The sequence below is a fragment of the Tympanuchus pallidicinctus genome, unplaced genomic scaffold (assembly GCF_026119805.1).
Source record: "Tympanuchus pallidicinctus isolate F22 unplaced genomic scaffold, pur_lepc_1.0 scaffold4, whole genome shotgun sequence".
Lineage (NCBI taxonomy): Eukaryota > Metazoa > Chordata > Aves > Galliformes > Phasianidae > Tympanuchus > Tympanuchus pallidicinctus.
In genome coordinates this window covers 34,433,173-34,448,217 of record NW_026294758.1, presented here as the reverse complement: position 1 = coordinate 34,448,217, position 15,045 = coordinate 34,433,173, and the positions used below count along the sequence as shown (strand labels likewise).

The 15,045-nt window shown below is 37.8% G+C and overlaps 1 protein-coding gene across 6 annotated transcripts in view; it reads left to right on the top strand.

Moving 5' to 3' along the window:
* The window catches only part of NTRK2 (neurotrophic receptor tyrosine kinase 2), a 206,149-nt gene that overhangs the window by 19,746 nt on the left and 171,358 nt on the right, over window positions 1-15,045 (top strand). For all 6 annotated transcript variants that reach the window (XM_052701545.1, XM_052701544.1, XM_052701546.1 and 3 more), the window contains exons 4-5: window positions 4,127-4,195; window positions 7,672-7,826. In XM_052701545.1, the coding sequence (XP_052557505.1) occupies window positions 4,127-4,195; window positions 7,672-7,826 (224 nt within the window). The remainder of the gene's footprint in view (window positions 1-4,126; window positions 4,196-7,671; window positions 7,827-15,045) is intronic.

Below are 15,045 nucleotides of genomic sequence, written 5' to 3'. Positions count from 1 at the left end.
TTGGTGATCAGGCTTTATGAGATCTGTAGTTCATGGAATGACCTTTTAGAAACAAATTAGGCTGGCTGACATCTGTTAGGTTGATGTACATGGAATCCTGATTCAAAATAATTATGTTGTGATCCAGGAGCTTATTCAGTCTCATACTACATTTTGTTTTGGTGAGGAATTACTAATGTTAGCAGAAACAGGGCAACCCCAGATAAGATGGAAATTTTTAGATGACACCACCTGCTTTATATACATGTCACAAAACAGTAAATGTGGTGATATTTTTTCTTGAGGCTGATCTATTAATCCTGCAAAAAAATGCACTTATTTATTTTTTCTGGGAAGTCTTGATGCATGCTAAAATGTTTCTGAAAACCCCAGCAAATCAGTGCTTGTCATCAGCAGTAAAACTCATGTTGACAGCACTGAGAATGAAATGCAGTTCCTGTTGTGGTTGGGACAGTGAAATCTATCAAGAGCTGGAGTAATTTCACTTTGCAAGAGTAAACTGCACAGACCTTTGAAAAGTTTTCTATTTTAAAGCAACAGTTTTCTATTACCCCACAAAGAAAACAAAAACTGCCAACACTTTACTGAAGTAGCTGCATAAGCTTTAATTTTGCTGGTGATGCTGCTGTAGTTTTCTCTTTCTAACATGAAAAATCTTCTGATATATTTAAAGATCTTTATTATATGAATACAGCATTTGTTTTCCAGTCATCTAGAAAAATGAGATAATAAGGAATCTATTAAGAGATTTCCTTAAGCCCTTTTCTGTCGTCATCTTCTTTTCTTGGACAAACATTTGTAGCCAAATACCTTTCTGGAGGTAAGGATGATAAGAAGACTTGAGTAATAATATAAAAGAAAAAAGAAAAACAACTAAAGGAGAATTGCTTAAATAGATATTATTTAAATGAAGGTAATAATCTTGCTTATCTAGTCCTGATATTTTCATTGAACTTGGACTCACATTAGTCAACAGTTACATTTAACAAGCAACACTAGTAGTAGTAGTTCTGTAATTTATAAGTTTGCCTGCTACTAACAGTAATTTTAATGGACTTGTGTAATACACATCCATGGTATTCTGTCAATATCTTTAAACACAAAAATATATTTTGCAGCAAGTGTTTATTTCCTGGAATATTGAAAAATAGCTCTGGTTATGTGCCAGGCTTTGTATAATTGCACTGATGAAGCATAAATGTGTGTTTATTATATGCATATAAATCTAGGTAATAAGATGTGCTTACTTGTCTACCAGGTTTAGGAAATGCAGAAAAATTAAAGTGTTTGAAACCCAGTGGCAGCTTTCCCATGTGCACAAACAAAGCTGGTTCCAGTTGTAAGCAGATCATGCAGTTGCCTGTGGAGGGAGACTGAGCGTAGCAAAATGCCCACTTCTTTAACTCTTCTCCCTGTTTCTCCTTAGATCTGTTCCCCCTATTTCTTTTCTCTCCCTGTGTGGAGCCCTAAAGGCAGTGGGGCAAGCGGCTCAGTGATACTGCAGTGGAGCGCTGTGCCTGTCTTGCTACTTGGGTACATATTTACATAGCTTCTCAAGCTGCTCTTGCACTCCCTGAATTGCCACAACTTGGTTTTGTCAAGGCTAGTTTAAAGTGAGCTTGATATTTGTATGTAAAAAACAGACATGCTTTTTGACTGAATTCTGGTCCTGTTCTTAGGTGCAGCTTTAGAGCCAAGCTCTGTGCTGCAACACACTTTTTTTTTTTTTTTAGGCTTTAGAACCCCAGATGGATCTTCCTGCTCACCATGATCTTTTTGTGTGTAGTTGAATTGGGGAACTAATTTATATTCTCCTTCCATGGAAGTGGAAGTGCAGGCCTTAACTACTTCATAATAAGACTGGTAGTGATTTTTTCACTTAACATGAATTAAAGAGATCACAGCAGGAATCTTTATAATCAATATAAAGTGCTCAGCTCCTGAAAAAAGATGTATAGCAGTAAATATACTGTCAAAGTGTCTTTTAAAATGATAATTCTATAATGGTGGCCTGAAAAATTTCTACTGAATTACTTGTCAACTTGAAAAACGTTAAGGCTCTAAACTATATGGAATAGAGGCCTGTGATCCCTGTGGTTTTGGAATTACTAAATGTATCTACCCATGACCAGGAATATAGGTGCAGAAATTAGTTTTGTTACTCTTTGTACTGCTTCTCACTTCTTTTTTCTGGTATGCATCAAGTGCAGCTGGTAAAAATCTGAAACAACAATTACAGCTACTAAAATACTTTTGTTTTCTCTAAGCTGGCCTTGTTGAATGTTTTGTGCAAAACAAAATGGCTTCAGCTGGACAGAGATTTTCCTGAGGAGTCCACTGTCTGATAGTTAGGTCCTCCTGGAATGGAAGTCTTGTGTTATGTGGAAACCAGGAGCCAAATCTGGTCCATACATGATGTGGAGTATATTGCCTCCCACTAGCGAGGGCATGAACACCTTCCTGCAAGTGGAGGCCCATGTATATATGACTGTCCTTTGGTAAGGGTAGAATTCAGTTGCTGTGCAGGTAGGAAAAACAGGCACTTGCCTCATTTGGGAGTGCCATGGAGGCATCCACATGTACTGCTTAGCAGTGTCACAACTAGAGGGGCTTTCCCACATGGTGAGTGAAGTGTTGTGCATGGAATGGTTAAATTCAATATTCCATGTTGCCTCGATGCTGGAGACAAAAGCCCATGTCCATCTTTTTTTAGCATTTCAACATATAGCTTCTGCTTACTAGGGAAAAAATTCAAAGTGGTGTATTTTACTCAAACATGTTTTCTGCCATATGTGCAGAGTGTACTTCAATTTTGATATACCTGCTCAGGGATGTGATTTAGTGGAGGGTTGTGAGTTAGGCTAGTATGGTTAATTACGGTTGTACTCGATGATCTTTAAGGTCTTTTCCAACCTGAATGATTCTGTGATTCTATGATTCTACTTGATCAGGATCAATTGAATGCATCCACCTACATCAGCAGTAGGGCAGGCTAGTTCATCTGGCAATTGAAATAGTATCTTATCTATTTTGTGCTCCAACGTTAGAACCACACAATTTGTAAACTTCAGATGGTTGCATGCTGGAACAAATCAATAAAGAAATATGGTAAATAAAATCTTGTAAGGATTCTGATCTGAAACTTTGTAGAAGATCCAACTTGCACTCTTGTAATTTCTTTGAAAATTGACTTGTACTCAGAAATCGAGGACTGAAAATTTGGGAATTAAATACTATGTTCTTTAGTCAGGGTGAAAAAAAGGTTTAATCCCTGGTTTTAAATGCAATGCAGCTATAGCTATGGAGCCCCCTTGGTGCCTTTATAATACCACATAAAACTTGTGTGGTATTTTGGCTCATAACACTGATTTGCACTGTACTGCTGGCAGTTTTACAGCTTACTGCTCTCACTGTCTTTAATTGGTGGACTGATAAATCAATAGAGGGACAACATTATTTTGGGTTAGGGTGGAGAGAGCAATTTTGTAAGCCTGGGAAGCGGGTTAGTATTTCTGATTCACATGAACGTTTCTTTGCATAAAGTGAGAGGACCTTTCACTTAATTACCACTGGAAACCATAAGTGCTTAATTGACATAAAAAAGCCCAATATAGGCATTTTACAGTTTTCCTTTTGATCTTCCATGTGGGTGCATACTGTACATGCAATTTGAAAAGAATAACTAAAAGGCTCTGATGTGGATGTGTGCTAGCATGTAAGGAGGGTTTGTGTGAGTACAGAGTATGGTGCAGCATCAAAGGAAGGGATACACCCATTTCACTTATGAATAAATTGAGCATGTAATTAACACCTGGACTTGACAAAATACTTTTGAAACACAATTAAATCTGCTGCTTTTCTGCAATAAACAGAAGAGCTAAAAGTGAAAATATTGTCCCCTGCTGACTTTGATTTTGAATGTACTTGACTTCAGATACAGATTGGATTCAAATGCTTGAAACCCATCAAGCTGTAAAAAGAGCACAATTTCATTCCAACTGAAGTAAAAGGAATAAAGGCTTTTTAGCACTGGTTTTATTTCTTCATTTCATTAAGAGAGACAAACTCTATTTTCAGTTTAAGAAAAAGCAATCCTAATTAATGCAATCTTTCTCTTTTCCCATAGCAATTTATCTAGAAACAAGCTCTCAAGTTTGTCCAAGAAGCCTTTTCGCCATCTGGGTTTGTCTGATCTGTAAGTTGACATTTCTTAAAATACAGCTTATTTGTGGCTACAGTGGAAGAACAAGACTTAAAAGTTTGCTCTGTTGAAGAAGATAGACAGCCGTCAGTGGTTTGGAATGAAGTTCAGATCCAAAGCAAGCAGTGATGTCAGTGATTTAAATACAGAAAAATTTTCATTGCAGGGCTTGACTGGAAACAAACGTATGTTTTATAAAAAATAAACAGGTTGAAAAAGCCTCTTCAGCTGTGAAATATTTTTATTGTTTTTGAGTTAATTCACAGAAAATGTAATTTGAGTTAGTTTAGCACAGCCATCTACAAAATGTCAAATGATTTCTCTGTCTTACATTCCCATATATATTGACCCTACAGCTGCTGTGGTTGTAGTAGGATATTAAAGAAAGTTTTTATTTTCCCTTTGAATTGCATTGTGCCTTAAGAAATCATTTGGTAATGAAGTACTGATGGACGTGTAGTTGCCAGTCACTTCAATATTACATTTTTATGCTCTGTGCTTTCAAGCAGAGATTATGAATTAGTGCACATTCCAAAATTTTATTCTTAAAGGCTAAAAAATGAGAGAAGAGGACATAACTTGCCTCTGAGGCAGATAGTGTTTTCTTATATTTGAGGCTTGCAGAAAAGATGAGGTCTGCAAATGACTTTGGGACTGGGGATATTGACTTAAGACATAGGGAAGACAGAGACTGTCTTTTGAATACTTTGGAATAATGATTTTCCTTACTGATTTTTCTGAAAGAACTTTTAAGGCCTGGTATTGTGTTTCTGTGTGCAGTCTTTGCAAATATATGGAAGAGGAATTCCCTGTAGAGGAAATTCAGGAGCTTTGAAAGAGTTGGAGCTGTACAACAGAGGGAGGCTGCTCTCATAGAGCTCAGAGGTCAGGGTCAGAAATTACCCAAATGCCAATTCAAGAATTGCAATGCAGGCTTAGCAATCCTGAACCCCTTTTTTAGTGAACTTCATCCTGTGAGAAATGAAGTGAGTAAATCACGGTGAGGCAAAAGGAGATTATGCCCCTTAGGTATGTTTTGTTGATGATTAAGTTGGTATAATCTCTTTCTTTACAGTGCAGGAACATTGCTCATTGGAATTTTCTTTCATAACTTGGCAGTTGCTGAGCACAGCCGATCACTGATGAAAGACTAGCTAGCTGCAGAAGAAATTGCTCTATGCCTTCCACAGATCTGTTGCTGCTGAAGCTTCTGTTGCTTCACACTTTTAAGTCCCTGCCAAAAAGACACTGTTAGCGTGTACATATCTGTAGCTTCTGTGTTTTTGTAGGCATGGCCTTGAATAATAGGATGAAAGATATGGACCAGTGCAGTGTGCTTTGTTTGGGGTCTGCCTAATGTTTCTAAGCAGATAATGTAGAAACAGAGTCACCTTTACTTCCATGGGATGCAGAACTATAAGGGTGGGTATGCTGAAACTTCAAAAGGAAATTACAGCAACTTTGAAGGCATACTGTGCTTCCAACTTTGTTGGGGTTTCCTTGGAGTTAGTCTGCTGCAATTAACAGGTTTATTCTCAAGCACAAATCAAACCACTCTTGGACTTCTTCATCTCAGGTGAACAGTTTATTTTAGGTTCTATGTGGAGTAAACACTTGCAAAGATTCTGAGGGAGAATGAAGTCAATGTCGCTTTATTCATAACTGAGCTGACATAAGAAATGTAAGGGAAAGAAGATGGGGATAACAAAATAGAGCCTGGAAGATGGAAAAGTGGTGATAAAACCAGTATCAGTTGAACAATTCTGTTGATAAATAGGTAACATACAGGTGGAAGATTAGAATGGGGAGGATAAGAATCCTGGAAGGGAATTCTGAGAGGAGAATGTGCCATAAATTGCCTGTGAGAAGGTTACTCTAGATCTGAAAAAGAAGTGTCTTGTTGTTAGCACACTTGTAAATCAAAACATAAACGGATGAAAAGTTCAGGCAAGGGTGATGTAGAAGATATTTGCCAGATACTGTAGGGAAGGAAATGCCACCTTGAAAGGTTTCTTCTTTTAGAACAAGCTGTAGCTGCAGCTGTAAAATTACGGCAAACAAGATAAAGATATGTAATTTCCTTCTACTAGGTTAGATTCTTTATTTCACACAAGAATATATGGAGAGTCATCATGCTTCTATCCAGCATCCTGCCCATTACATGCCTAACTCATCTAATGGGTTTGACACAAGATATAACAGTGGATGAAAGGACTGCTTAGCCACTGATTGAGGGAAAATTGTCTTTTAAATGGAAGTTGTATAATGAAACAGAAGAAAAATAGTATTATTTGAGAAATGAGAAATGCACATTTTAGGCTTTGACCCAAGATCCTAGTATTCATATTTTGTCCTGCATAAGTGATTATTATTTATGCAGTAGTGCTGTGGAAGTCCAGCTGATAACTGCTGTGACTACAGATTGTTCCTTAAGAGGTTTGCAAGAATGATCCCTGCAGCTTTTTATCCACAAAGAATTACAGATGGCTTTTGAGGAACAGGCTTTTGAAGGAACAGGTTACAGCTCTGAAAACCTGAGCTTTTCATGATTTGAACATTTTGCATATTCAGAAGTTAGTCTTCTGCATATACAAGCACAAGTACTGGAAGCAACTTGAGTTTAATTTCTGTACATGGAAAATAATTAGCAAATTTTGTTAGGAATAGTCATTCTATCTGTAATGAAATGCCTCAAACAGTCACTCACATGGGCTTTATTGGATCTCATCTCAGATTATTACGGCCATTGTCTGTGATCTATACCTATAAGAGAAAAAACTATGCAGAGTTTCTTCATTTATAGTTATTGGGATGTTTCTGTTTATTTTTACTTGGACTGCACTGTACTACACTGTTATGTAGAATTTGCTAATTATGGTAACCTGTGGTTTAAATTCCGTACAGTGTACTCCGTAGCTAAATTATTGTAAACACTTCTGTTTCAGTGTCATCTTTTCAGTCAGCATTTCATCATAACATTACATAGTGTTTTTACTTTGAGATTTTCTAGTATTATCAGAAGTGAATCTTTACGGTGAATTTATTTTATTGTTATTAGAGTTTTTAAAGTTTACCCATAATGTATAAGTCTGTAAGGAATTTGCCGCCTAACAGCAGTAAGCCCTGGCATGATCTTCCTGGGATAGTATCTAGCATAGAAGGGAGGAATTCTGTTCTCTGCTTCATTGTTACAAAATAGAATGGAGCCTAATGTCTCCTGAATTACATCAATTAATTGGAGACTGTGACTGAGCCCCTCTGTGATCTCTTTGATCTACAGCAGTTTGGATGCAAGCAAAGCTTTGTTTTCTGTGAGGAAATAGCTATCTGCTTTGGTAGGTAGCTTACGTTGCACTGAGGGTTTTGGTGTGTACCTTTCCACTTTCACCCAGCTGAGTACTTTGAGTCCCTCTGCCTATCAGCTTTTCCTACATGCTTTCTAAATATATATACTTTTCTCTTTCCTGTAGGATACTGGTGGACAATCCATTCAAGTGTTCCTGTGAAATTATGTGGATTAAGAAGTTTCAAGAGACCAAGTTTTACACAGAAGCTCAGGATATATATTGCGTAGATGACAATAACAAGCGGACAGCCTTGATGGATATGAAGGTCCCAAACTGCGGTAATATTCTTTTAACATATGTTTACTGCTAAATTGTTGTAAGATGGGAAAGACAAACATGATTTTTTGCAAGATATCTTTCAGAATGACAACAACTCTATTTAAAGAAAGTGCTTTAATAGAGAGATTAAGCTGTCTGTGGTCTTCCATCCCACATGGAGTAACTTCACGTATAGTCTTCTTTTCCTTGATCCTTTTAAAATATATACCATTATTCAAGTGCAGGAAGACAGAACATGAATTATAGATAACACAGAAGAATTGTATAAGAAACATGTGCCTTTGTCAGGCTAAATGGTAGAACTTCCAAGATGAACAGGCACAGAATTCTTCTTCCTTGATTTTTTAAAACTATTTGAGGTTAATGAAAACTTTACTTTCTTTCAAAACTGTAAACTCTAGTGCCAGTACCAAAGAAAGAGAATTCAGAAAAAAAAAAAAAGTGTCAGCAACAGCACAAATTAGGGAATAGCTCAGTTCTTCACATAGATGGAAATCTACTGAGCTCACTTGTATAATTTATGCAAAAGAGTCATTGCAAGCTTAGGCCTGTAATATTTTGCATTAGTGTAAGTGGATTTGAAGATTGTGGGAAAATGTCACAAAAAGCCTTTTTTTTTTTGATACAGTTTTGCTTCCTATATGTTGGACAGCTGGAGAGTGGTTGATATCTGTTGTGGATGAGAGGTAGAGCCTGAGTGTTCCAGTCACAGCATGAGGCCTGCTAAAGTCTGGAGTTTTCTTTGCAGAGCAGGCAGCTGGGTGCTTAGCAGCTGGCAGGCAAAAAGGAAAGAGATCAGGGTTTCTTCATGGAGGGCTGATTTGAACGGAAGCTGTAAGTGAAGGTGGATGGCAGGAAGAACACAAAAGCTACACTTTTTGTCCCTTCACCATTCACTGAACATCCTTTTATCCACAGTGTTTGGAACATGCAGGACTGTCTGATAGCAGCTGCCAGCCAGGAGCAGCCATGGAAGAGATTTGATACAGTCCTAACCCGTGCTGCTGTCTTTAAAGGCAGAAGCGTGTATCATGGCCATTCTGTTGATCTTGTTGGTCCTGCATCCCTGTTGGGGTCAGGTGTGGTAGTGTGTTATGCTAGAGTCTGATGGGATTAAAAATAACCCATTGCAACCTATTCAGGAGATCTTGTGTGCTGCAAGATCTGATTTATGTGAAATGAGAGATGATAGCAAGGTCAGTTATATATACCCAACCCCCAGGCTCAGATGGATGAAATACAAAGTGGACTAATCTGGTGAGCATGGAAAGGTCTCCTGGTGGACTGAGGTCAGGTGGTATGAAACAGGAACTCCAGCATAGTCTCTTACATCATCTTTGGCTGACATACGCTATCAGGCATCTATGATTTTCCTCTGAAAACCTTCCGTGTTAAATACTCAGGATTAAACCTACGAGACATTACTTATTTCTCTCAAGTTCTTCACCATCTGCAGTTGCACTGACCTGACCTGTTGATACTGTGTAGGTGTGTGTGCATACACGTGCACATTGTGCGGGCTTGTTTAGTTTTTTTCATTCCTTTTTCCTTCTTTTTCAGTTTCTTTTTTTGTTTTTTTGTTTGTTTGGTTTTTTTTAACTTACTTTACTTTTTTTTTCAGTATGAACAAATGTATTAATTATGGTAACAGCACAGCCATTTCCTAGGTGCGGGAGAGGAAATCCCAGGTGAAAAGAAATGGCCTTTGTGAGTGTGTCCTGAGTTCTGGTTGAAATCTGGAAGATCCACTGTGTGACTATTTTGTCAGGATACCTGCAGATATTTTTTCTGTATTTAAAAACACAAGACAATTTCAAAAAAAAGCAAGCTACCACTGGTGTGGTTAGTTTATTTAATTTCTAGCACTTTCTGAGGGGCTATTATGTGCAACTGAAGCAGAAGGAGAATCCACCTTTTGACACATGTTATGTAGACTCCTTTTTTTTTTTCTTTGGACTATGTGGTCCTTTCAGTTCCTTCTAAGAGAAATTTTTTGGGCTCAGAGAATTCAGAATTTTGTTAGTAAAACATTTTCTAACATTCTCTACTAATGAAAAGATTTCCCATCTCTCTTGTTTGTTATTTTTTTTTTTTTTATTTAGGAACTGAGCAAATCTGCTCTTTTGTATGGGTGTAGGTGTTATTAATTACTTCATAATATGATACTAACTGGCCAGTACAGTGTGTGGTAAATGTCTTGATAACAGGACATCTCACAACTGTGTGCTCTTAATAAGCCTCTTGCTGGGAAGTTGGAAGAGACCACTGTGGTTTCTTGATCACAAGGCTCTGGTTTGTAGGTAATTGATGTGAAAATTAGCAAAGTTCTGAGGTACTTTACTTATTGCTTATATAGTGGAAATGTTCATTAATTCATTAAAGGCTGTTTGCAATTTAGATGCCATCAAATTTGTGATTTCTTGAGATTTAAAATCAGTTATGCTTTGCTAGAAGATCCTTTCCAGCTGCAATTAATATTCAAATGTTATGATATTTGCAGCAATATTTTTTCAACTGCATTTGACATGTATTTATACATGATAAAAATTGTCAGATACTTTTTGATTTTGAAGTTATTTCAAAGGTTTTTATCTACCACTACCACAGTGGTTATAGAATTAGAGAAATTGTGGCATTTTAGTTCTGTTTTCACAGCATTTCCTGGTTGTCCATGCAGCAGAGATAGTTTTGCTGCCTAGACCATCCTCTTAATTTGTTTCTACCTGGTAAACTGTATTAGAAAACCTAGAAAGAGAAGTACATTTTTGGGTGTTGTGTTTCTGTAAGCAATGGTTGCAATCACTACTGGTGTGTGGGTAGGGTCATTTCTAAGTTTCTTGGTTTTCAGATAACCTGGAGCTCTATGAATGCTGCAGAAAGAAAAACAGGTTCTTTAAAACTAATTATTAAGGTGTCACTCTCAGGTAAACATTTGATCACTCAGCTGCTGTTGTTGAATGGTACTGAAGATATCTTTTTTTTTGTGGTGTCTTTGGTAGAGATACGGCTTCTACAACTGTCTTCCAGTCCCATGTGTATTTTTTGTTGTTCTGGATCTCAGTCTGATAATGCCATTTTGCCTTATCTGGCCGATTTTATTTGACAAATTGTTTTATGTGTGCCGGTGTGGTGCTTGATCTGACTTTCAGGTTTTTTTATCCTGCTGGCATTCTGTGCTCATTTGTCATATGTATTCACAGGTTATATATGCCAGCTATTGAATGAAGCGGCAAATTCTTCTCATATAATGATTTATTGAACATACAGCAAACATATGTGTGGGCTAGCTAGCTATTTGTTTAGATATGCAGAAATTTTGTCTGACCTGAGACATAACTCTTAACATTTTCCTTTGTGTACAAGGCACTGTTGGTTTTACTCTTACTGGTGCTTCTTATGTGAGCTAACAACACTTTAGAAGTCATTGCTGTGATGTAGAATTGCAACCTGAAGAGATGCACGGCCCATTTCTTGCTTGCTTGGGAAAGACATGATGTGTTCACAGGCAGCTACTCAGGTGACTATGAATGGACTGGGATTGGTTTGTCTTCATTTCAGCTGCATTCTGGTGGTAGAGTTTTATCTTAGAGGTGAGCAAGTAAAGGAAAATCCAGATTGGAGTCATGCAGTTATAAATTCTACGGAGGGAAAAAGGCAAGCTGAAGGATTGACAGGTTTATTTCTTTAAATTTACAGAAAAGATTTGTAGTATTAGTGAATCAATAAAATAAGCATTAGTTCTTAGGCAGTCACTGTGCAAAGTAGTCTAAAACCATGAGCAAAGGCATAATCCAGTGGGTGTTGACATCTTTTTCCATTATCAGCCAGACTTCACAGATAGACACAGACTATCAGAAAGAGACTATTACAGTGATTTTTGAAAAACCCTTAAACATTCTCCGTGTTTACCATTCAGAGCATTTATGGGCTCTTTAGCCTGTGTTGTTTATTTTGGCTTGAGAATCAGATGTTATGCATGAGGTATGGTGGCAAACTCTTCGTATTTTCTCTGTTAGTTTTAATTCTTATCTGTGATCATGGGCTACATGAAGAAGGTAGGGTTTTTTTTTTCTTTTTTTTTTTTTTTCCTGAGCGTTTTGACAATAATTGGACTTTACTGTTCTGATGTTCTTAGGGTTTTCTGTACTGAATTGAAAAAAATACATTATTTCAGTTTTAAGTTAAAATAACCAATAGTTTGAAAAGAAGGCAGGAATCAGAGATGTACATAACTTATTTACTGACTTGACTTCTGCATGAACTTGTGTGAAATAGGTTTAAAATACAAAGCTGATTAAAAATATAAAGCAGAAAGACACCACTTAAGAAAAATAAATGTAACCACTGAAATGTTGTTGAATTCAGTGTGTTGAGCAGTTCTGTCAGGGTACTCTCTGTGCCTGACTTGGCCTGTCTTTGTACATGTTGAATACTATTCTAGTGAGAGAGATCACCAATATGGCTGTTGGATATAGGTATTCCTAATTTGCTTTTGTCATGGAATAACAGAATGGCCAGGGTTGGAAGGGACCTCAAAGATCATGAATCTCCAACCCCACTGCCACATGCAGGGCCACCAACCTCCACGTTTAATGCTAAACCAGGCTGCCCAGGGCCCCATCCAACCTGGCCTTGAACACATCCAAGGATGGGGCATCCACAACCTCTCTGGACAGCCTGTTCCAGTACCTCACCACTCTCAACTTAAAACCATTTCCCCTCGTCTTACACATATCAACCTTTTCAAAGAGTTGATTCCCCTCCTCTTTGTAGGCTCCCTTTAGGTATTGAAAGGCTGCAATGAGGTCACCCTGCAGCCTTCTTTTCTCCAGGCTGAACAAGCCCAGCTCCCTCAGCCTGTCCTCATAGGGTAGATGCTCCAGTCCCCTGATCATCTTCGTGACTCTCCTCTGGACCCTCTCCAACAGCTCCCTGTCTTTTTTGTACTGGTGGCTCCACACTTGGACGCAGTATTCCAGAAGGGGCCTCACAATTTGATGTAATGATGTAATGATTTGATGTAATTTGTGTGATGAAGACTAACAACTGGATAACTGTTTTCCAAAGTCATTTTTTTTTTCACTTAAGAATTGGAAATAATTCATGAAGGTGTCCTTTCATCCATATGCAAACAAGGTATCAAGGGCGAAACCCATCATTTTTCTCATTGATGTGGTTCTCTGAAAATGTTTCTGTTTCAGGGTCATGACAGGTTGGCGCTATTTTCATTATTTTCCAGACACACATAGAATTCTCCAGATAAAGCTGCAGGAATCATAACCACATACCATACACTAAATGAGTAAGAAACCATTTGTTAGAGGTTCACATAAGCTAATTCAGGCCTCATTATCTTGCATTACAGACTGTTTAGCTTAGTTCATCTGTTAAGCTTGTGGCTGCTGTATTCTCCCCAACCAACTGAGTGCATTTGGTTTTCTTTTAAAAGTTGATGTGGATAGACTGAAGCTTACATACTAGTTGAGAACAGTTTCTCCAGATGTAATTTAATTTCCTTAATTGTTCAGGGAAGTTGAGAGAAAATGTGGCCACCATGTACCTTCAGGAGACTGTTACCAAAGAAAGGGGGTAATAAGGTCAGCAGCCTCTACAGAAATATATTGTCTGAAAATTCTTGTGGAAAAATTGTTGATATTAATACTGAGGATGAGATAAATGAGAGGATTCAAGTTCTACAAGATCCTTTCTGAATGAGCACATTTTTGTTAGAACCCACACCAGGAATAGTGACCTGGAAGGGCGGGCAGAAATTCAGGAACTGACTTAGCTGGGGAAAGATACCATGGAGACATGAGCCCTCAACTGGTTTGAAAAGTCAACTGGAAGTTTCTGTGCAGAAGCTGGCTGTCTGTACAGGTGAATTTGTTACAGTGCACTCCAAATGGTGGTTCTTACCTTCCTAGTTTTCACGATGGTGCTCAAAGTACTGTCTAGGCATACAGATGATGCAGCTGTGCACCCTGACTGTTCTGCAGAGGTTGTTATTGCTGTGGTCATGAAGATGCGTTAGTAAGTTTTGTGTTCTTGGTGGCATAGATGGGCTTTACTTGAATGTTTGTTTCTGATGATAATGTCAGTTAAGCAGGGAGTGATGGATAAGTATGAACGCAGAGTAAGGGTGTGTTGGCTCTGAGAAAGCATACTTTAAAGAATCATCATCTTCCGGTGGAGGCTGTGCTTGTTTAGTTATTTTCTGTAAAAGTTCCCAGCCGAATGTTACAGTCAGACATGTCATGATTGGAGGCAGATTTCTTTTAATACTTTAGCATACTTGAGTGGCTCAGTGAACTGCCACATCACACAGTCTGCACATCACACAGTCTGCTTCCCTGAAGAAGGATGTTCTCCACAGACTGACGAGGTGACTGTTGTGAGTACCAGATCCTGCATCTACAAAAACAAAACCTGGACTTTTAAGACAGTGTGCTGAGGCAGCATGCATATCTGGGTGGTCTGAAGAGGTTATTCTGAAATGAGGTTCAGTGTGCTTTCTCGCTGCTCATTAGGAAATGGTGAAGGTGTGAACAAGCCGTAAACTGTCCTCTGTACTTTGTCAAGGAGGCTCTACCTCCTTGAAGTAGTTTGGACATAGTCTCTCCTTATAGTAGGAATTTATACTTTTTCCTTTCAAAAAGGCATAACATAAGCTCTATCTTCTTATTTTATTTTATTTTATTTTATTTTATTTTATTTTATTTTATTTTATTTTATTTTATTTTATTTTATTTTATTTAAAAAAAAAAAAAGGAGTGTTGTGTCAATGGGAGGAGATATGTCACCCTTCTCTTGATTCAAAGGGGTCTAGCCTGCAGATTAGGGGAAAATGTCCTTGCCACTAACCTGTACAGGATTCGAGAATATTCTATCTTGAACCTATCAGGCCTGTGAAAAATACCATGATCATTATGGAAAATACTTTTCAAGATTTGCTGTGCCTCATGGAGAATTCTACTTCTATTCAGTGTTTTTTCAGTGCTTTGTTCAGTAGTTTTATATCCTCCACAAGAGCTGAAGAGATTTTATTCTGGGACACTTTAATTTACATTAACATTCAGTTCACAGAGTGGAAATAAAAAGGAACAAAGGTCGTAAGACAGGATTCCTTCTCCTCCTTTTACCCTGCCTTTTAGATTTGTGCTATTACTCATCATTTTAATCTGATGGACATTCCAAGTTGGGCTTTGCATGGTAGCAAAG